At 37.2% G+C, this 24,589-nt stretch overlaps 1 protein-coding gene across 1 annotated transcript in view; it reads right to left on the bottom strand.

The window, feature by feature from the left end:
* CCDC7 (coiled-coil domain containing 7) overlaps positions 1-24,589 on the bottom strand; it is a 469,805-nt gene that overhangs the window by 349,943 nt on the left and 95,273 nt on the right. Inside the window, exons 14-15 of the mRNA XM_059187454.1 lie at positions 12,177-12,262; positions 10,191-10,245 (exon numbers count right to left, since the gene is read on the bottom strand). Coding sequence (XP_059043437.1) covers positions 10,191-10,245; positions 12,177-12,262 — 141 coding nt within the window. The remainder of the gene's footprint in view (positions 1-10,190; positions 10,246-12,176; positions 12,263-24,589) is intronic.

Raw genomic sequence — 24,589 nt, 5'->3', positions numbered from 1 at the left:
TTTCTCTACACCAACAGCAAGACAGAAGAAAGAGATATCAAGGAGTCAATCCCATTTACAATTGCATCCAAAACCATAAGATACCTAGGAATAAACCTAACCAAAGAGACACAGAATCTATACTCAGAAAACTATAAAGTACTCATGAAAGAAATTGAGGAAGACACAAAGAAATGGAAAAATGTTCCATGCTCCTGGATTGGAAGAATAAATATTGTGAAAATGTCCATGCTACCTAAAGCAATCTACACATTTAATGCAATTCCTATCAAAGTACCATCCATCTTTTTCAAAGAAATGGAACAAATAATTCTAAAATTTATATGGAACCAGAAAAGACCTCGAATAGCCAAAGGGATATTGAAAAAGAAAGCCAACGTTGGTGGCATCACAATTCCGGACTTCAAGCTCTATTACAAAGCTGTCATCATCAAGACAGCATGGTACTGGCACAAAAACAGACACATAGATCAATGGAGCAGAATAGAGAGCCCAGAAATAGACCCTCAAATCTATGGTCAACTAATCTTCGACAAAGCAGGAAAGAATGTCCAATGGAAAAAAGACAGCCTTTTCAATAAATGGTGCTGGGAAAATTGGACAGCCACATGCAGAAAAATGAAATTGGACCATTTCCTTACACCACACACAAAAATAGACTCAAAATGGATGAAGGACCTCAATGTACGAAAGGAATCCATCAAAATCCTTGAGGAGAACACGGGCAGCAACCTCTTTGACCTCTGCCGCAGCAACATCTTCCTAGGAACAACGCAAAAGGCAAGGGAAGCAAGGGAAAAAATGAACTACTGGGATTTCATCAAGATCAAAAGCTTTTGCACAGCAAAGGAAACAGTTAACAAAATCAAAAGACAACTGACAGAATGGGAGAAGATATTTGCAAACGACATATCAGATAAAGGACTAGTGTCCAGAATCTATAAAGAACTTAGCAAACTCAACACCCAAAGAACAAATAATCCAATCAAGAAATGGGCAGAAGACATGAACAGACATTTCTGCAAAGAAGACATCCAGATGGCGAACAGACACATGAAAAAGTGCTCCATATCACTCGGCATCAGGGAAATACAAATCAAAACCACAATGAGATATCACCTCACACCAGTCAGAATGGCTAAAATCAACAAGTCAGGAAATGACAGATGCTGGCGAGGATGCGGAGAAAGGGGAACCCTCCTACACTGTTGGTGGGAATGCAAGCTGGTGCAGCCACTCTGGAAAACAGCATGGAGGTTCCTCAAAATGTTGAAAATAGAACTGCCCTATGACCCAGCAATTGCACTATTGGGTATTTACCCTAAAGATACAAATGTAGTGATCCAAAGGGACACATGCACCCGAATGTTTATAGCAGCAATGTCCACAATAGCCAAACTATGGAAAGAACCTAGATGTCCATCAACAGATGAATGGATCAAGAAGATGTGGTATATATACACAATGGAGTACTATGCAGCCATCAAAAGAAATGAAATCTTGCCATTTGCAACAACATGGATGGAACTAGAGCGTATCATGCTTAGCGAAATAAGTCAAGCAGAGAAAGACACCTATCATATGATCTCCCTGATATGAGGAAGTGGTGATGCAACATGGAGGCTTAAGTGGGTAGAAGAAGAATAAATGAAACAAGATGGGATTGGGAGGGAGACAAACCATAAGTGACTCTTAATCTCACAAAACAAACTGAGGGTTGCCGGGGGGAGGGGGTTTGGGAGAAGGGGGTGGGATTATGGACATTGGGGAGGGTATGTGATTTAGTGAGTGCTGTGAAGTGTGTAAACCTGGTGATTCACAGACCTGTACCCCTGGGGATAAAAATATATGTTTATAAAAAATAAAAAAATTAAAAAATTAAAGGATGACCATAGAAGCAAATTGGATAGGACAGTGGAAAGAGTTAGACCCATTTGAAGATATATCAGTAAAAAATACTTATCTAAAGACATGAGAACAAATATCTTAAAAATGAAGAGAGACTGAGGAGCAATTGTGATACTATGAAATATCTAACATGTAATTGCATTCTCACAGGAAAAGGGAGAAAGAAAGTAATAGAAAAAGTGGTTGAAAAAGTATCTGAAAATTTCTCAAATTTGGTGAAATTTCCATACTCGAGATGCTCAGCAGACCCAAGTTGATGTATGTAAAAAAAAAAAAAATCATGCCTACACACCTCAGAGCGAAATGTTGAGAACCAAGTAAAAGGAGAAAGTCTTTTTTTTTTTTTTTTAAGAATTTTTTTATTTATTTAAGAGAGACACAGTGAAAGAGGGAACACAAGCAGGGGGAGTGGGAGAGGGAGAAGCATGCTTCCTGCTGAGCAGGGAGCCTGATGCGGGGCTCAATCCCAGGACCTGGTCTCATGACCTGAGCTGAACGCAGATGCTTAATGAATGAGTCACCCAGGTGCTCCTAAAAGGAGAAAGTCTTAAAAGTAGACAAAGAGAATGCCAAATTACACAGAGAAAAATACTGATTTGAATGATTGCTTCTCATCAGAAAAATATGAAGTTTAAATGAAAATGGAAAACCATCTTCAAAGTGTAGAGTAAATGTGTCTCTTCTGAAAGTGTTATGTCAAGAAACAAAAGAAAGCTCTAAATCTATATTTTTGTTCTTACTGAAATTTGAGAGGACACAGCATCAATGAAAACAAAAAAGGGTAACAATGAGGACAAAAACAAGCCTTCTAGCTACTGTTCAAGGGATCTCTATATAGGACTATAATGTACCAAGGAAACTCACATTCATAAATGGGCACAGAAATATAATAAGCCATCTACTGGGACTAAGTAACTTCAGAGAGGAAAAAGAAGTTGAACAAACCACAAAGGTATCCCCACTAAGGCAGACCTAAAGGGACAGACAGAAAATAACTGTAAAAGAACAAAATTCAGAAAGCTCTGATGGATGCAATTATAGCCATAAATTAAGATCCACTGAGATTATTTTTTAAACAAGGCTTTGAACTTAAAATGTCAAGAGGGAAGACACTATTAGACTTCATGGTAAGATGACAGAGTAGGAGGATCCTAACCTCACCTCACCACACAGAAACAGTGCAAATAACCCAGAAAAATACCTAAAGACTGGCAGAACAAAGTCCACAACTAAATGTAGAGAAAATACTGCATTGGAGTGGAAAGGAAGGGTGGAAACACTGTAGGGACCTAAATGGATAGTGCACCATCCATGGGAGGGAGGGGTCTGTCGGCACAGAAAGGGGTGAGAAACAGACTATCACAATGGAAATCCTGACAGGGAAGATGAATCCCCATAGCATTTGACTCTTTAAATCAAAGGGACCAGATTTCATGAGTTCTTACAACCAGCAGGTCTTAAACCCTAGAATTTTCAAAATAGCTCCACTCTAAAAGAACCTAGAGGATATTAGGAAGCTGAGTCCCCAGGCTTAAAGAGAAAGCACAATTGCTAGGAAGATACAGCTTAGCAACAGCACTTTCAAAAATATCTGGGACATACAGGAGGGAAAGTTAGTTAGTAATCCCAGAGTTCACTAAGGAAATTCTACAGTAAAAAAGGTAGCTAAGCAGGTGCCATTTCCTTCCCCATCCCACAGCATAATCACATAGCTACATGCAGGAACCAGCCAGGCACTAGCATTCACTACCTAACATGCCTACACCATGCCACTCCTCCCTCCAGCTGAGACTGCCTCATTCCCAAAACTGCGGGTCCCTTCCCCAGAAAACCAGTGGAAATAATGCCAACACTGCATCTCCTGATTCTTGCAGAGGACAAGTACATATTGTTAAAACTGCACCCTCTGAGCAGCTGTGTCTGGCTCATACATACCTCTTCGGGAAGAAGACAGAGGATGCCCCACCCACCACTTTCAAGGGCAAGACATAAATGACTTTCGTAACGCAGAGAAACAGACACAGATAGTTGGGCAAAATAAGGAAACAGAGGATTATGTCCCAAATTAAAGAACAAGACAAATCACAGCAAGAGACCTAAATGAAACAGATATAAGTGTTATGCCTGATAGAGAATTTAAAGTAATGATTATGATGATATTCAGTGGACTTGAGAAAAGGTAGAAGACATCAGTGAGACCCTTAACAAAGAGATTAAAAAGAAAACAATCAGGGATCAAGAATATTATAGTTGAGGGGTGCCGGGTTGGCTCGGTGGATTAAGCCCCTGCCTTCAGCTCAGGTCATGATCTCAGGATCCTGGGATCAAGCCCTGCATTCGGCTCTCTGCTCAGCAGGGAGACTGCTTTGCCCTTTCTCTTTTGCCTGCCTCTCTGCCTACTTGTGATCTCTGTCAAATAAATAAATAAATAAAATATTTTTATAAAAAAGAATACGATAGCTGAAATTAAAAATACACATGATGGAATAAATAGCAGGCTAGAGGAAGAAGAGGAATAAATTAATTACCTGGAAAACAGACTAATGGAAAGTATGCAAGCAAAGTCAGTGAGAGAAAAAAAATACATAAAAAATGAGAAGAGACTTAAGGAACTCAGTGACTTCATCAAGCATAATAATATTCACAGCACAGAGACCCCAGAAGAAGGACAGACAAAAGGGGGCAGAAAGTTTATTTGAAGAAATAATAGCTGAAAACATCCCTAACCTGGGAAAGGAAACAGATATCCAGATTCAGAAAGCAGAGATTCCCCCCAAAAAAATCAACCCAAGGAGGTCCACACCAAGACTTATGCTAATTGAAATGTAGTGATAAAGAGAAACTTTTTTAAGCAGCAAGAGAAAGAACAGTTACATACAAGGGAAACCATATAAGGCTATCAGCTGGTTTTTCAGCAGAAACTTTGCAGGCTAGAAAGGAGTGACATGATAAATTCAAAGTGCTGAAAGGGAGAAATCTGTAGCCAAAAATACTCTATTCAGTAAGGCTATAATTCAGAATAGAAGGAGAGATAAAGGGTTCTTCTAAAGGGCTCATGACTACTAAACCATCCCCACAAGAAATATTAAAGGGGACTCTAAGAGTGGAAAGGAAAGACCGTAAGTGAGAATATGAAAAGTATAAAACAAATAGAAGTAAAAATAAGTCTATTTGTAAATACCAATGAAAAGATTCACAAAATAAAAGGATTTATAGGGGCGCCTGGGTGGCTCAGTGGGTTAAGCCTCTGCCTTCAGTTCAGGTCATGATCTCAGGGTCCTGGGATCGAGTCCTGCATCAGGCTCTCTGCTCAGGAGGGAGCCTGCTTCCTCCTCTCTCTCTCTCTGCCTGCCCCTCTACCTACTTGTGATCTATCTGTCAAATAAATAAATCTTTTTTAAAAAAAGATTTATGATATGAGACCACATACCTAAAATGGGGGAGAGTGAGACAGTAAGCAATGGGTTCCAATTTAAGTGACCATCAACTTCATAAAGATTGTTACATGCAATGTTCTGTACAAACCTAATGGCAACCCCAAACCCAAATCCAGTAATCGATATGAAAAGAATAAAGAAAAAGAAATCCAAGTATATCACTAAAGAAAACCAGTAAATGATTAAGGATAGCTAAAGCTAAAGGCATCAGAGAAAAACTATCAAAACAACCAAAAAACAGATAACAAAATGGCAATAAATGTATACCTATCAATAATTACTTTGAGTGTAAATGGATTAAATGCTCCAATCAAAGAACATAAGGAAACAGAGTGGATATAAAAACAAGACTCATCTATATGCTGTGTACAAGAAACTAACTTCAGACCTAAGAAACCTGCACATTGAAAGTGAGGGAATGGAGAAACATCATGCAAGTGGATGTCAAAAGAAAGCGGTAGTAGCAATACTTATGTCAGACAAAGTAGACTTTAAAACCAAGACCGTAATGAGAGAAAAAGAAGTACACTATATAATAATAAAAGTGGACAATCTAACAAGAAGATACAATTATAAATTTTATGCACCCAACATGGGATCACCTAAATACATAAAACCATTAATAACAAAAATAAAAGATCTAATCCATAGTAAGAAGAGGACTTTAACACCGGACAGATCACCCAAACAGAATATCAACAGCAAAACAGTGATTTTGAATGACACACTAGACCGGATAGGATTAATGGATGTATTTAGAAAATTCCATTTTAAACAGAAGAATACACATTCTTTTCAAGTACATATGGAACATTTTCCAGAATAGACTACATATTACTACATATTAGGCCACAGACAAGTTTCAAGAAATTTGAAAAGATCAAAGTAGTACTCTGTGACTTTTCTGACCACAATGTTATGAAACTAGAAATCAACAACAAGCAAAATCTGGAAAGACTACTAATATATGGAAGTTAAATAAGATGCTACTGAACAATGAATGGGTCAACCAAGAAGTCAAAGAAAAAATCAAAAACTACATGGAGACAAACGAAGTGAAAACTGAACAGTTCAAAATCTTTGAGATGCAGCAAAGGCAGTTCAAACAGGATAGTTTATAGCAATAAGGCCTACGTCAAGGAGGAAGAAAATTCTCAAATAAGAAACCCAACCCTACCCTTAAAGGATATAGAAAAAGAAGAACAAACAAAACCCAAATCCAACAGAAGGAAGGGAATAATAAAAATTAGAGCAGAAATAAATGATACAGAAATTTAAAAAACAATAGAAAAGGTCAATGAAATCAGGATCTAGGTCTTTGAAGAGATGGACAAAACTAGTAAACCTCTAGACAGAATCATGAAAAAAAGAGGACTCTAATAAAACAAAATCACAAATGAAAGAGGAAAAATAAAAAATGATGCCACAGTAATACAAAAAATTATGAGAGAATATTATGCAAAATTATATACAAAAAAATTGGACAACCTGGAAGAAATGGACAAATTCCTAGAAACATATAACCTACCAAAAATGAAGTAGGAAGAAATAGAAAATTTGAAAACAGTGATTACCAGCAAAGAAGACGAATCAGTAATAAAAAAAAAAATCCTAACAAAGAAAAGTCCAGGATCAGAGGACTTCACAGGCAAACATTTGAAGAAGGATATTTCTTTTATCAAACTAACCCAAAAAATAGAAGACAAAGGAATGCTTCCAAAGTCATTCTATTAGGCAAGCATTACCCTGATACCAAAACCAGGTGGATACCACACACAAAAAAAGAACTATCACCCAATATCTCTGATGAACACAAATGCAAAACTCCTCAACAAAATACTAGTAAACCAAATTCAACAATATACTAGAAACATCATTAACCACAATCAAGTTTTCGTGCAATGCGAAGTTGGTTCAATAATTTTGTGATGCATGACATCAATAAGAGAAAGGATAAAGACCATGTGATCATTTCAATAAATGCAGAAAAAGCATTTGACAAAGTATAACATCCATTCATGATAAAAACCCTCAACAACGTAGTTTAACAGGAACATACCTCAACATAAAAAAGGCCTTTTATGAAAAACCCGCACAACATCATACTCAGTTGTGAATAACTGAGAGTTTTTCCTCCAAGGTCAGGAACAAGACAAGGCTGTCCACTTTCATCACTTTTACTCAACACTGTACTAGAAATACTAGCTAAAGTAATCAGACAACAAAAACAAATAAAAGGCATCAACTGTTAAAGAGGAAAAAAATTTCACTATTTGCAGATGACGTGATACCATATACAGAAAACCCAAAAGACTCCACAACAAAATTACTAGGACTGATTATTGAATATAGTAAAGTTGCAGGATACAAAATAAATGTACAAAAATCCATTGAATTTCTATACATTAATAATGAAGCAGTAGAAAGAGAAATTAAGAAAATAATGCCATTTGTAATTACACTAAAAACATAAGATACCAAGGATAAATTAAACTAAAGAGGTGAAAGACCTATATTCTGAAAAGTGTAAAACATTGATGAAATTGACAATGGACACACAGAAATGGAAAGACATTCCATGCTTATGGCATGGAAGAAAAATATTGTTAAAATGTCTATACCAGGATGCCTGGGTGGCTCAGTTAAGCATCTGCCTTTGTTAGTTAGGCTCAGGTCATGATCTAGGGTCTTGAGATAGAGTCCCACATCAGGTTCCCTGCTTAGTGGGGAGCCTACTTCTCCCTCTGCCTGTCACTCCTCCCGCTGTGCTCTTTTTCTCTCTCTCTGACAAATAAATAAAATCTTTTTAAAAATGATAATAAATAAAAATAATAAAATAAAATGTCTATACTATCCAAAGCAATCTACAGATTTAATTCAATCCTTATCAAAACACCAATAGTATTTTTTTAACTTTATTTTTTCAGTGTTCCAAGATTCATTGTTTATGCATCACACCCAGTGCTCCATGCAATATGTGCCCTCCTTAATACCCACCACTAGGCTCACCCAACCCCCCCACCCCATCCCCTCCAATACCTTTCACAGAACTAGAAGAATGTTAAAATTTGTATGGAACCACAAAAGACTTCAAATAGCCAAACCAATCTTTAAATTGAAAAGCAAAGCTGAAAGTATCACAATTCCAGATTTCAAAGCCATAGTAATCAAAACAATACGGTACTGGCACAAAAACAGACACATAGATCAATGGAACAGAATATAAAACACAGAAATAGGCTCCATAATTATAAGGTCAATTAATCTTTAACAATACAGGAAACAATACTGTTCTATAGAAAAATAAAATGGTAAATGTGGTAGGCAAAATACTAATTCTAATATGTCCAGCATGATCTCCATCCCTGTAGTTATGCTCTGAATAATCCACTCCCTTTGAGTATGGGTAGGACCTGTAATTTGCTTCTAGTCAAGAGAAGATAGCAAAGTGATGAGATGCTACTTACTTTATTAGATTGCAGCATATAGCTAAAGTGATGAGATCTCATTCTCATGATCATGTTATATTTAAGACTCTGTCTTAGCAAAAGAGAGAAACCTTTAGTTGGCCTTGAGGAAGAAGCAAGCAGCTGTGATATAAACTACGTATGGAAAAGGTCCCAAGGCCAAGTGCCTCAGTCCTAGGAAGGAACTGATGTTTGCCACATGAGCTCCATCCACATGAGCTTAGAAGGGTACCCTAAGAGAATGGAATAGAGCTTACCTAACACCTTAATTGCCTTGAGTGAGCATAGGACAAACTGGGACATAGGTAAGTAAGTCTGCTCAGTCTCTTAACGCACTCAAATCATGAGGTGATATAAGTTGTTTTAAAAACTGAAAAATTTATGGTAACTTGTTATGTAGAAATAGAAAATTAATACCATAATATTTAATATTCAATATCTCAAGTATACTCTCATTTTCTTCCCAAATTTATGTTACCTGATTCTTAAAGAATTCAGGTGTATGCTTGTCCAGCCATTCATTGAAATGAGTAGTATGATGCTCTGGCAGTTATTAAAAAAAGTTAACATGTACACACACACAAAAAAATAAAGGTATTCCAAGGTCAAGATGAAATAAAAGGTTATTTACATTTCACTGAATCACATAAAAAAGTGTGGGCTCTATATTTCATAATTTAATTTTTTCTTATTTGATTTTTACACCTCTTATACCTTGTTGAGATAGAGAAGATAATTGTTTTACCCATTTTAGTGACCAAAAATACAAACTTTAACAAGTAGGTTAAAGAGACTTGTCCAATGGGATTGGGAGGGAGACAAACCATAAGTGACTCTTAATCTCACAAAACAGAGGGTTGCTGGGGGGAGGGGTTTGGGAGAAGGGGGTGGGATTATGGACATTGGGGAGGGTATGTGCTTTGGTGAGTGCTGTGAAGTGTGTAAACCTGGTGATTCACAGACCTGTACCCCTGGGGATAAAAGTATATGTTTATAAAAAATAAAAAATTATTTTAAAAAATTTTTTTAAAAAAGAGACTTGTCCAATGTCACAAAACTTAGTAAGACCCTGTTATGACTCCCAGTAGGATCTTATTTCCTCCATGATATTACCTGCTGTTGAGTGACCCATGGTGATTTTCATAACCTTGACAATAAATATGCTTGGATTTACCATTTTATTTTCTGGAACTTACTGAGAAAAAACCAACCAATAAGGAAGAACTACCTCAGAAAGAACTTTAATACAGACATAGAAATATACACACATACACATACACATCCCTATGTTCACATGCATACTAATGTTGTCTGCACATATAATTATCAGAGAATATCCTAATTAAATTTATATGCATAGAGAAAGTATGTGTCTTACTTGGACTTCAAGCAAATCTCCTTTTCTTTTAAGATCTCTGACAAGAGACTTCTTCCTGTTATTAAAAAGATTTTTAAAAAATAAAAAATAAAAAAATAAAAATATTTTTAAATATATCATGATATTTTAAATTGTATGACTACTTTGATTTCTTTGGTATTTAAACCATTTTTAAATAAAATTCCTCAGAAGAAATTCTTATTTTTAAGAATCATAAATCCATATAAGTGATAAATAATTGAATAACATTTCTCAAGCTAATTTCTCATGGTATGATTAAAATATGGAAGTGGAATAAGGCAAGGATTTTCAAAGTACATTGATCATTTTTTCCTCTATGGTCATCTTTTCCTAAGTTTTCATTTAAATTCCAGTTAGTTAATATATAGTGTAATACTAGTTTCAATTGTACAAAGCAGTGATTCATCACTTCCATTCAAACATCCAGTGCTCATCACAGTGTACTCCTTAATCCCCATCACCTATTTAACCTATCCCCTTACCCACTTACCCTCTGGTAACCATCAGTTTGTTTTCTATAGTTAAGAGTCTGTTTCTTGGTTTGCCAACAATGCAAGAAACAATAGGTGCTGGCAAGAATATGGAGAAAGGGAAACATTTTTACACTACTGCTGGGAATGCAAAGTGGTGCGGCCACTCTGGAAATCAATGTGGAGGTTCCTTGAAGAGTTAAAAATGGAACTATCCTATGATCCAGTAATGCTCTAGTAGGTATTGACCCAGAGAATACAAAAATACTAATTCAAAGGGATACATGCACCCTGATGTTTATAGCAGCAGTACCTACAATGGCCAAATTATGGAAACAGCCCAAGTGCTCAATGACTGATGGATGAAGATGTGATGTATGTATATAGATATACAAGTGCACTTATGATGAGCAGGGGTTATTGTATGGAAGTGATGAATCACTGTATTGTACACCTGAAACTAATATTGCATTATATATTAAATAACTAGAATTTAAATAAAAACTTAAGATGACCAGAGAGGAAAAAAAGATCAATGCACTTTGAAAATCCTTGCCATATCTCATTTCCATATTTTAATCATACCAGTGAGAAATCAGCTTGAGAAATGTCATTAATATACACACTGGAACACCCACTGGAATATTACTCATACATTAAAAGAACAAAATCTTGCATTTGCAATGATATGGATGGAGCTAGAGAATATTATGCTAAGCGAAATAGGTTAGACTAAGTACCATATGTGGAATCTAAGAAACAAAACAAGCAAAAAATTAAAAGGAAAGAGGGTAGTCATCTTTTCTTTTCTGAGACAAAGTTCAAGACTGTCCATTGAATTTCTTTTCAGAATTTGTGAAATTCCACAAAGACTGAATTGATAGTTTCTTTTTATTTTTTTTATTAAATTGATTTATTTATTTTCAGAAAACAGTATTCGTTATTTTTTGATAGTTTCTTTTTAAAATTATATATTTATATTAGGATTTGACTAAAGCAGATTCAAAATGCAAAGAGAAAATTTTATATTACTAAAGAAAATATTCACTTAATAAGGCCACTTTACAATAATCTACATGTATTAAAAATAGATGATTGATTCTACATAATACATATAATCAAGAAGTACAGTTAAAAAAAAAAAAAGAAAGAAAGAACAGCCCAGAATAAAGAGTTAATGTACAAATCACAAATCATTAGCCAAACCATCATGGAAACAATGTAAATCCTTTGTCCCTAAAATGATTTTCAGATTTAATTCTGTTTACTTATTCCTTAATATCTTGTGCTTCATTCTCCCCTTCTAAACCACCTTTAGTTCTTTGTTTTTCCCTTCTCAGACCACTTCCACCATCATATCCTGGTCTGTCTATAAAACTATGTATTACATAGTATTATATATCTTTTAGAAATGGTTAATAAGTTATGTTTACATGACCTTAAATTATTTGTATAAAAATAAAATATAAATTAGCAAGGAAAAAGATTAACTTACTCTTCTGAATCCTCAGGTTTTCCTTTGTCTTTTTTCTTCTCAGTTTTTATAGTTTTCTTTGTCCTACTGTATGTAGGTTTTGTTTTCTGTGTAATTTTATATAAGCCAGAAATAGTTAATGAAAGAATAAATTAGAGGGAAATAAAAGATAATATACATTAATAAGGTTTCAATTTTACTTTGAGAATCAGTGTGCTACCTTTCAAGGAAAACTATCTAAATAGAAGCAAAACAAAATTAAGGATATAGTTAAAATGTTTCTTATGGCAATTTACTGAATATAAATTGTATTTAAGCTAATACATATCAAAAACTTAAGTGCCCCTGACAAATTATAGCCTACTTCTCCCTCTGCCTGCTGCTCTCCCTGCTTGTGCTCACTCGCACTTTCTTTTTTTTTTTTTTTTTAATTTTTTATTTTTTATAAACATATATTTTTTATAAACATATATTTTTATCCCCAGGTCTGTGAATCACCAGGTTTACACACTTTACAGCACTCACCAAATCACATACCCTCCCCAATGTCCATAATCCCACCCCCTTCTCCCCAACCCCCTCCCCCCGGCAACCCTCAGTTTGTTTTGTGAGATTAAGAGTCACTTATGGTTTGTCTCCCTCCCAATCCCATCTTGTTTCATTTATTCTTCTACCCATTTAAGCCTCCATGTTGCATCACCACTTCCTCATATCAGGGAGATCATATGATAGTTGTCTTTCTCTGCTTGACTTATTTCGCTAAGCATGATACGCTCTAGTTCCATCCACGTTGTTGCAAATGGCAAGATTTCATTTCTTTTGATGGCTGCATAGTATTCCATTGTGTATATATACCACATCTTCTTGATCCATTCATCTGTTGATGGACATCTAGGTTCTTTCCATAGTTTGGCTATTGTGGACATTGCTGCTATAAACATTCGGGTGCATGTGTCCCTTTGGATCACTACATTTGTATCTTTAGGGTAAATACCCAATAGTGCAATTGCTGGGTCATAGGGCAGTTCTATTTTCAACATTTTGAGGAACCTCCATGCTGTTTTCCAGAGTGGCTGCAGGAATTCAGTAAAGTGTCAGGATATAAAATCAATGCACAGAAATCAGTTGCATTTCTCTACACCAACAGCAAGACAGAAGAAAGAGATATTAAGGAGTCAATCCCATTTACAATTGCATCCAAAACCATAAGATACCTAGGAATAAACCTAACCAAAGAGACACAGAATCTATACTCAGAAAACTATAAAGTACTCATGAAAGAAATTGAGGAAGACACAAAGAAATGGAAAAATGTTCCATGATCCTGGATTGGAAGAATAAATATTGTGAAAATGTCTATGCTACCTAAAGCAATCTACACATTTAATGCAATTCCTATCAAAGTACCATCCATCTTTTTCAAAGAAATGGAACAAATAATGCTAAAATTTATATGGAACCAGAAAAGACCTCGAATAGCCAAAGGGATATTGAAAAAGAAAGCCAACGTTGGTGGCATCACAATTCCGGACTTCAAGCTCTATTACAAAGCTGTCATCATCAAGACAGCATGGTACTGGCACAAAAACAGACACATAGATCAATGGAACAGAATAGAGAGCCCAGAAATAGACCCTCAACTCTATGGTCAACTAATCTTCGACAAAGCAGGAAAGAATGTCCAATGGAAAAAAGACAGCCTTTTCAATAAATGGTGCTGGGAAAATTGGACAGCCACATGCAGAAAAATGAAATTGGACCATTTCCTTACACCACACACAAAAATAGACTCAAAATGGATGAAGGACCTCAATGTACGAAAGGAATCCATCAAAATCCTTGAGGAGAACACGGGCAGCAACCTCTTCGACCTCTGCCGCAGCAACATCTTCCTAGGAACAACGCAAAAGGCAAGGGAAGCAAGGGAAAAAATGAACTACTGGGATTTCATCAAGATCAAAAGCTTTTGCACAGCAAAGGAAACAGTTCACAAAATCAAAAAACAACTGACAGAATGGGAGAAGATATTTGCAAACGACATATCAGATAAAGGACTAGTGTCCAGAATCTATAAAGAACTTAGCAAACTCAACACCCAAAGAACAAATAATCCAATCAAGAAATGGGCAGAAGACATGAACAGACATTTCTGCAAAGAAGACATCCAGATGGCGAACAGACACATGAAAAAGTGCTCCATATCACTCGGCATCAGGGAAATACAAATCAAAACCACAATGAGATATCACCTCACACCAGTCAGAATGGCTAAAATCAACAAGTCAGGAAATGACAGATGCTGGCGAGGATGCGGAGAAAGGGGAACCCTCCTTCACTCGCACTTTCTGACAAATGAATAAATAACATCTTTTTTAAAAATGGATAATTAAGTAACTAGGGAAACACTACCAAGTTATGGTAGACACAGGATATTTGTGCCCAGTATCCTTTTTTTTTTTTTTTTTAAGATTTTATTTATTTATTTGACAGAGAGAAATTACAAGTACACTGAGAGGCAGGCAGAGAGAGAGAGAGAGAAGGAAGCAGGCTCCCTGCTGAGCAGAGAGCCCGATGCGGGACTCAATCCCAGGACCCTGAGATCATGACCTGAGCCAAAGGCAGCAGCTTAACCCACTGAGGCACCCAGGCGCCCCCCGGTATCCTTTTTTTTACCTTTTGTTAAGAAACAGCACCACATTTTCCCTATGACCCTGCAATTGCACTCCTGGGTATTTACCCCAAAGATACAGATGTAGTGAAAAGAAGGGCCATCTGTACCCCAATGTTTATAGCAGCAATGGCCACAGTCGCCAAACTGTGGAAAGAACCAAGATGCCCTTCAACAAACAAATGGATAAGGAAGATGTGGTCCATATACACTATGGAGTATTATGCCTCCATCAGAAAGGATGAATACCCAACTTTTGTAGCAACATGGACGGGACTGGAAGAGATTATGCTGAGTGAAATAAGTCAAGCAGAGAGAGTCAATTATCATATCATTTCACTTATTTGTGGAGCATAACAAATATCATGGAGGACAAGGGGTGTTAGAGAGGAGAAGGGAGTTGAGGGAAATTGGAAGGGGAGGTGAACTATGAGAGACTATGGACTCTGAAAAACAATCTGAGGGTTTTGAAGAGGTGTGGGGGATGGGAGGTTGGGGGAACCAGGTGGTGGATATTAGAGAGGGCATGGATTGCATGGAGCACTGGGTGTGGTGAAAAAATAATGAATACTGTTTTACTGAAAATAAATTAATTAATTAAAAAAAAAAAAAGAAAAGAAACAGCACCACATTTTAAAGGAGGTTCTGCACCTCCCCCATCTCAAACTGTACTAGTGACATTTGACCTAAGCAAAGCCAATAAGATCCTATCACCTAAAATTTGACTATTTTGGAAGAGAAGCAGTTGGAGCTGAGTAATTCCAGAGTCAGTACCCAAAGTGATGGGGGATGAGGGAATAGCCATAAGCTCCTTCTCTAAAATTCTCTGAAAGGACAGAAGTAGAGGATGTCCATGAGCTCCTATTATTTTGACTCCCAGAGTTGTCCTGGTTCTAGCCTTCACCAAACATACTGTTCAATTTTCCTTCAACTCTTTGAATTACCATAATACCCATCTAATAAATTTCTTGCGTTATGTAGAAAGATTTAGATTTAGATATGCGTTATGTAGAAGATTTTTAAATGTCTTGAAGATGCTGCCACAGTTTCTGATTTTGCATTCTTGTGTTATTTCTTTAGGTTTTGTGTCTCTAAACCACAGTTATTCTGCTCATAAGACTGGATGTACCCCTATGTTTACTGCAGCATTATTTACAATAGCCAAACTATGGAAGCAGCCCATGTGCCCATCAGTAGATTAAAAAGGGTAAGGAAGATACAGTACACATTACAATGGAATATGGTAACCCTAACCCTAACCTATAGGGTTAACTATATTTCAATTTAAATTGAAATTGTATTATTGTATTAGCAGTTATATGTCAACTATATTTCAATTTAAAAAATTGGTTGTCTACAAAATAATAAATTAAAAGAGATAATTAAGTTGGGAAAGTAAGCCTCCTTTGCTATATTTGTTATTCAAATTCCTGAGCTTGACATAACTCTATAGCCATTATTCTATTCCTACCAACCTATTACACCAACACTCTTCTCTGAAAAAAATACTATCTTTTAAGATCTCTTCATCACTAACTTTGTGTGGATATAATATTACTACTACACATGTAATAATGCTCCTTCCACATTTCTCCTTCACATTTCCCCACCATGATCAGAAATGCTACAAGTAATTTCCAATGATAGAAGTTAAGAGTAGTCATTCATTGATTATATCTTAGATATGTAAAGTATTGGAAATGTGGCCACTGAATTTAATATATTTTATTTTCAAGTTTTCATTTAAATCTCAGTTAACATATAATGCAATATTAGTTTCAAGTGTAGAATTTAGTGACTCATCACTTACATACAATACCCAGTGTTCATCATGACAATCATAACAAGTGCCCTACTTAACACCCAACATCCATTTAACCCAACTGAGGAGTGAAGCAGTAGTGATGTGCAGGAATGAACACAAAAACAGAGGTATAATCTATCAACAAGCACCAAAGTGTCTATAAATCAAACAAGAAAACCATGTTGTATCGTAGACCACATATTGAAGAGGCCGAGATAAAAATCTTTGTTCTATAGAGCAGAATAACTGTGGTTTAGACACGAAACCTAAAGAAATAACAGAAGACTGCAAAATCAGAAACTGTGGCAGCATCTTCAAGACATCTAAAAATCATCCAAGTTTTTTAAATGTAAATCTAATGCATGATTAAAGTACTGCAAAATTCCTACACTTGGCCAGACTATTCAATTATTTAATATTATAATTTACTACTCTTTATTTTTAGTTTTCTACTCCTACTTGGAACTATATATAAATGAAATTATTCCTAACTGAACATATATGACAGCCCTGATCTTATATTAACTTGTGTAGGATCACGGTTTCTCTAACTGATTAAGCAGCAAATTTCCTGGTCCTCCTTCTGCTTCCTCCTCTAGTAAGGAAGAAATATCAAGAAACCAAAATTAATGAATTCAAGAGTACTTTCCTTTCTTTATGTTGATCTTACAATGAAACATACAGTTTATGAATTTAATGGTTAATAAAAATTTATTTCTAAGCTTTTCCGCTAAGGTCAGGAACACGGCAGGGATGTCCATTATCACCACTGCTATTCAACATAGTACTAGAAGGCCTTGCCTCACCAATCAGACAACAAAAGAAAATTAAAGGCATCCAAATCGGCAAAGAAGAAGTCAAATTATCACTCTTCGCAGATGATATGATACTATATGTGGAAAACCCAAAAGACTCCACTCCAAAACTGCTAGAACTTGTACAGGAATTCAGTAAAGTTTCAGGATATAAAATCAATGCACAGAAATCAGTTGCATTTCTCTACACCAACAACAAGACAGAAGAAAGAGAAATTAAGGAGTCCATCCCATTTACACTTGCACCCCAAACCATAAGATACCTAGGAATAAACCTAACCAAAGAGGCACAGAATCTATATTCAGAAAACTATAAAGTACTCATGAAAGAAATTGAGGAAGACACAAAGAAATGGAAAAATGTTCCATGATCCTGGATTGGAAGAATAAATATTGTGAAAATGTCTATGCTACCTAAAGCAATCTATACATTTAATGCAATTCCTATCAAAGTACCATCCATCTTTTTCAAAGAAATGGAACAAATAATGCTAAAATTTATATGGAACCAGAAAAGACCTCGAATAGCCAAAGGGATATTGAAAAAGAAAGCCAACGTTGGTGGCATCACAATTCCGGACTTCAAGCTCTATTACAAAGCTGTCATCAACAAGACAGCATGGTACTGGCACAAAAACAGACACATAGATCAATGGAACAGAATAGAGAGCCCAGAAATAGACCCTCAAATCTATGGTCAACTAATCTTAGACAAAGCAGGAAAGAATGTCCAATGGAAAAAAGACAGCCTCTTCAATAAATGGTGCTGGGAAAATTGGACAGCCACATGCAGAAAAATGAAATTGGACCATTTCCTTACACCACACACAAAAATAGACTCAAAATGGATGAAGGACCTCAATGTGCGAAAGGAATCCATCAAAATCCTTGAGGAGAACACGGGTAGCAACCTCTTCGACCTCAGCCGCAGCAACATCTTCCTAGGAACAACGCAAAAGGCAAGGGAAGCAAGGGCAAAAATGAACTATTGGGATTTCATCAAGATCAAAAGCTTTTGCACAGCAAAGGAAACAGTTCACAAAATCAAAAGACAACTGACAGAATGGGAGAAGATATTTGCAAACGACATATCAGATAAAGGACTAGTGTCCAGAATCTATAAAGAACTTAGCAAACTCAACACCCAAAGAACAAATAATCCAATCAAGAAATGGGCAGAGGACATGAACAGACATTTCTGCAAAGAAGACATCCAGATGGCCAACAGACACATGAAAAAGTGCTCCATATCACTCGGCATCAGGGAAATACAAATCAAAACCACAATGAGATATCACCTCACTCCAATCAGAATGGCTAAAATCAACAAGTCAGGAAATGACAGATGCTGGCGAGGATGCGGAGAAAGGGGAACCCTCCTACACTGTTGGTGGGAATGCAAGCTGGTGCAGCCACTCTGGAAAACAGCATGGAGGTTCCTCAAAATGTTGAAAATAGAACTGCCCTATGACCCAGCAATTGCACTATTGGGTATTTACCCTAAAGATACAAATGTAGTGATCCAAAGGGGCACGTGCACCCGAATGTTTATAGCAGCAATGTCCACAATAGCCAAACTATGGAAAGAACCTAGATGTCCATCAACAGATGAATGGATCAAGAAGATGTGGTATATATACACAATGGAATACTATGCAGCCATCAAAAGAAATGAAATCTTGCCATTTGCAACAACATGGATGGAACTAGAGCGTATCATGCTTAGCGAAATAAGTCAAGCAGAGAAAGACAACTATCATATGATCTCCCTGATATGAGGAAGTGGTGATGCAACATGGGGGCTTAAATGGGTAGGAGAGGAATCAATGAAACAAGATGGGATTGGGAGGGAGACAAACCATAAGTGACTCTTAATCTCACAAAACAAACTGAGGGTTGCTGTGGGGAGGGGGTTTGGGAGAAGGGGGTGGGATTATGGACATTGGGGAGGGTATGTGCTTTGGTGAGTGCTGTGAAGTGTGTAAACCTGGTGATTCACAGACCTGTACCCCTTGGGATAAAAATATATGTTTATAAAAAATAAAAAATTTAAAAAAAAAATTGGATAGCCACATGCAGAAAAATGAAATTGGACCATTTCCTTACACCACACACAAAAATAGACTCAAAATGGATGAAGGACCTCAATGTGCGAAAGGAATCCATCAAAATCCTTGAGGAGAACACAGGCAGCAACCTCTTCAACCTCTGCCGCAGCAACATCTTCCTAGGAACATCGCCAAAGGCAAGGGAAGCAAGGGCAAAAATGAACTACTGGGATTTCATCAAGATCAAAAGCTTTTGCACAGCAAAGGAAACAGTTCACAAAATCAAAAGACAACTGACAGAATGGCAGAAGATATTTGCAAACGACATATCAGATAAAGGACTAGTGTCCAGAATCTATAAAGAACTTAGCAAACTCAACACCCAAAGAACAAATAATCCAATCAAGAAATGGGCAGAGGACATGAACAGACATTTCTGCAAAGAAGACATCCAGATGGCCAACAGACACATGAAAAAGTGCTCCATATCACTCGGCATCAGGGAAATACAAATCAAAACCACAATGAGATATCACCTCACACCAATCAGAATGGCTAAAATCAACAAGTCAGGAAATGACAGATGCTGGCGAGGATGCGGAGAAAGGGGAACCCTCCTACACTGTTGGTGGGAATGCAAGCTGGTGCAGCCACTCTGGAAAACAGCATGGAGGTTCCTCAAAATGTTGAAAATAGAACTGCCCTATGACCCAGCAATTGCACTATTGGGTATTTACCCTAAGATACAAACATAGTGATCCAAAGGGGCACGTGCACCCGAATGTTTATAGCAGCAATGTCCACAATAGCCAAACTATGGAAAGAACCTAGATGTCCATCAACAGAAGAATGGATCAAGAAGATGTGGTATATATAACAATGGAATACTATGCAGCCATCAAAAGAAATGAAATCTTGCCATTTGCGACAACATGGATGGAACTAGAGCATATCATGCTTAGCAAAATAAGTCAAGCAGAGAAAGACAACTATCATATGATCTCCCTGATATGAGGAAGTGGTGATGCAACATGGGGGCTTAAATGGGTAGGAGAGGAATCAATGAAACAAGATGGGATTGGGAGGGAGACAAACCATAAGTGACTCTTAATCCCACAAAACAAACTGAGGGTTGCTGGGGGGAGGGGGGTTGGGAGAAGGGGGGGTGGGGTTATGGACATTAGGGAGGGTATGTGCTTTGGTGAGTGCTGTGAAGTGTGTAAACCTGGTAATTCACAGACCTGTACCCCTGGGGATAAAAATACATGTTTATAAAAAAATAAAATAAATAAAATAAAAATAAAAATAAAATTTATTTCTAAGTCATTTGATGTTGTCTATAGTTTGACTTTTATAAGCTATTTTTTAAAAGCTAAGGAGAAAAAAGCAGACAAATTTTATCCTCTACTTAATATAGTGAATCTGTACCCATACATTATATAACTGCTAATACAATAAAATGTATATTTGAGGAGGTGGAAGAGAAGATGGCAAAGGCGTAGGAAGACACCAGACTCATCACAAACACAACTAGAAAACTATCAAACTGATAAGGAAAATCTGTGTTCTAAGATAGCCGACCAAGCCAGCAGGGGAAGGCCAGTCCCTGCCCCAGGGCCCTTCCAGGTTCTTCTTCTGGCTCCGCTTGCTGTGCATGCCAAAATTGCCAGGTATATGGAAGAAGTGTATAAATTATCTCCCTTGCTTTTGCTCAGGGCTCTGAGAGACCTTTGGAGATCACTCTCCTCTGAGCCCACCAGTGTCAAATAAACTTCCTATCCTCCAAGATCGTCGAATGCCATTTAGTTCTTCTGTCAGGCAATCCCTAACAAAAATCATACTAAATACCCCAGAAATTATCATGACGTTAACAGAACAAACTCCTCAATGGGAGAGAAGAAGCCACATCAAAGAAGTTATGAAGTAGGAAGACGTGGTTTGGGGGAGAAACATGATAAGGGAGCAGAAGGCTAGCTGAGAACAAAACAGAAGCTGGCACCCTACACTGCCCACCCCCTCCATGTGATATGTGCGACATTCCTCAGATACTCCTGGCTGCCCTAAAGCTAAGGAAAGGAAAAACAAATAGTGAATTAATAGAGATCACAGTCCTGCAGGACAGGAATCTCCCTCAGTTCACAAATGTCCTAGTGATTTAAAAGGAAGAAGTTTCTTATCAATACCTAATTTCCAGACACCCATAACTCAGTTTCCTGAAGCCCTAACATCACACTCCCCTCCATAAAGTTGAGGTAGGCTGAGGCAGAAAGAGATGTAAATAAAAATGAATTTTTTTAAAACCCACATTGATAAGGATGTGTGATAGGAGGAATGTAACATTCCTCTAGGAAGCTCCCAACTATCTTACTGTAAATGCCTTACTAGAAGGACAAACCTTAACTTGACAAATGGCAAAACTTCCGGTATTCTGGGTGTCTTCTTTAACACATGAAAATTCTATTAAAATCTCCCTTTTCCTTAACTGCCCCAACTGCATAGTATATGATTCACCACCCCTCACAACCCCACTGCAGCTCTCTCTGCCCATGGGTCCTGGTGCCATACTTTAATAAAATCACCATTTTTGCTCCAAAGACATCTCAAGAATTCTTTCCAATCAACCTCAAACCCTAACATCTTCCCTACATCAAAACAGGCTTTTGGTGCTGCGTAGAGGAAGGAGCTGTGGTCACAGAGAAAGGCAAGTGAGAGAGGAGCACACAGGGGAATGCAGAGGAAAACATTTCTCAAAGCCACTGGCTGGGAAAACAAGAGGGGCAGATTTTCATGAGCTCTTGCAACAGATAGGGCTTAAAGACTGGAGCGTGAAAGGTCACCAGGATTGGCTGGTATAGACCCCAGAGGTCATTGCCCGACTCCTGGAGAAAAGCCAGTCAAATGACCCAGGGACAGGTGGTGTGGAAACAGCAATCTGAAGAATGCCTGGAGGCAGCACTTACAGTGATGCTGCTCTGGGGTCAAAGGAGCTGACTGGTACCATTTCTCTCCCTCACTCCTCATCATAAACACAGAGCCACCTGAAATCAGCAGAGCAGCAACACTAGCTGCCTAACCTGCTTATAGCAAGTACTACACCCCTGCACTCTGGCACTCTCCCCTTTTCCATCAAGTTTGCCTCAGTTCCAGTGGAGAGGGCCCCTCCCCCAGAAGACCAGCAGAAACCCCTACCCAGAGCACATCTCCCAACCAGAGAGTCTGTGAGGCTTTCAGTTCTAGTGGAAGTAGTATCAGGTCTCATTTAACAAGCAGACCAGAGCAAGCCTTGTTAAAATTCACCATATTCTGGCCAAGGACCAAACACTGCCAATTGCAGGTGAGGACAGCCTCTTCAGATGATTAGCTTAAAGGATAGAGCAGCCAAAATACAGCAGCGAAGCACATGTGGCACACACCAGAGACATTCCCTTGAAGTGCCAGGCCCTGGGCATTATCATATCTCTTCTTCATAAAGCCCTTACTCTCAGGAGCAGGAAACATAACTGGATTTTCTAACACAGAGAAGGCAGACACTTAAACAAAATACCAAGATGGAGGAATTCATCCCAAAAGAAAGAACAAGATAAGGTGATGGCCAGAGATCTAAGTAAAACAGATATATGAACATGCCTGATGGAGAATTTAGAACAACAGTCAAGGATACTCACTGGGCTCAAGATAAGAATGGAAGGCTTCAGGGAGGCCCTTACCCCAGAGAAAAGAGTTAAAAAGAAATCATTTAAGAAATGAAAAATGCAATAACCAAGATTAGAAACAGACTGGATGTAATGAACACAAGGCTGGAAGAAGCACAAGAACAAATAAGTGAAACAGAGGGTAAGATAATGGAAAATAATGAAACTGAACAAAAAACAGAAATAAGAATTAAGGAACATAAGAACAGTGACTCCACCAAACATAACAGTCATATTATGGGAGTCCCAGAAGAAGAGGAGAGAGAAAAGGAGGCAGAAATTTTATTTGAGAAAATAATGGCTAAAAACATCCCTAATCTGAGGAAGGAAACACAAATCCAGATCCATGAGGCACAAAGAACTCCCATTAAAATCAATAAAAGCAGGCCAGCAACACCAAGACATATTGAAATTAAATTGTAAAATATAGCAATAAAGAAAAGCAGCCTAAGAAAGCAGGAAGACAAAAGTCCCTAACTTATAAGGAAACACACATAGGGAGAGAAGGAGATTTTTTTAAAAGAAACTTGGCAAGCCTAAAGAGTGTGGCATGATATATTCTAAGTGCTAAACAGGAAAAATCTGCAGCCAGAATATTCTATCCAGTAAGGCTATCATTCAAAATAGGAAAGAAAAAGAATTTCCCAGAGAAACAAAAACCAAAGGAGTTCATAACCACTAAACCAGCCCTGCAAGAAATATTAAAGGGGACTCTCTGAATGGAAAAATATCCAGAAACACTGACTATACAGGTTATACAATGACACCAAATTCATACCTATCAACAATTACTCTGAATATACATGGACAAAACACTCTAATAAAAAGACAAAGTATGTCAGAATGGATATAAAAACAAGACCCATCTATATGGTGCCTGCAAGAGACTCATTTTAGAACTAAAGACATCTAGAGATTGAAAGTGAGGGGATGGAGAAACATTTACCATGCAAATGGAAGTCAAAAAAAGCTGAGGTAGCAATATTTATGAGACAAATTAGATTTTAAACCAAAGATTGTAACAAGAGATGAAAAAGGAAATAATCAAGGGGACTATCTAACAAGAAGATCTAACAATTGGAAATCTTTATGCTTCCAAGGTGGGAGCACCCAAATATATAAAACAATTAATAACAAACATAAAGGAAATAATTGATAATAATACAATAATAATAATAGGGAAGCTTAACACCTTATTTACATCAATGGACAGATCACCTAAGCAGAAAATCAACATGGAAAAAAATGGCTTTGAATTACATATTAGACCAGATGGACTTAACAGATATATTCAGAACATTCCATCCCCAAGCAGTAAAATACACATTCTTTTTTGAGTATACATGGAACACTCTCCATAATATCACATACTAGATCACAAATCAGACCTCCACAAGTACAGAAAGA

Source organism: Mustela lutreola, chromosome 8 (assembly GCF_030435805.1).
Source record: "Mustela lutreola isolate mMusLut2 chromosome 8, mMusLut2.pri, whole genome shotgun sequence".
NCBI classification, from domain to species: Eukaryota; Metazoa; Chordata; class Mammalia; order Carnivora; family Mustelidae; genus Mustela; species Mustela lutreola.
The sequence above is the reverse complement of the archived record's forward strand: the minus strand, read 5'-3'. Positions and strand labels throughout refer to the sequence as shown.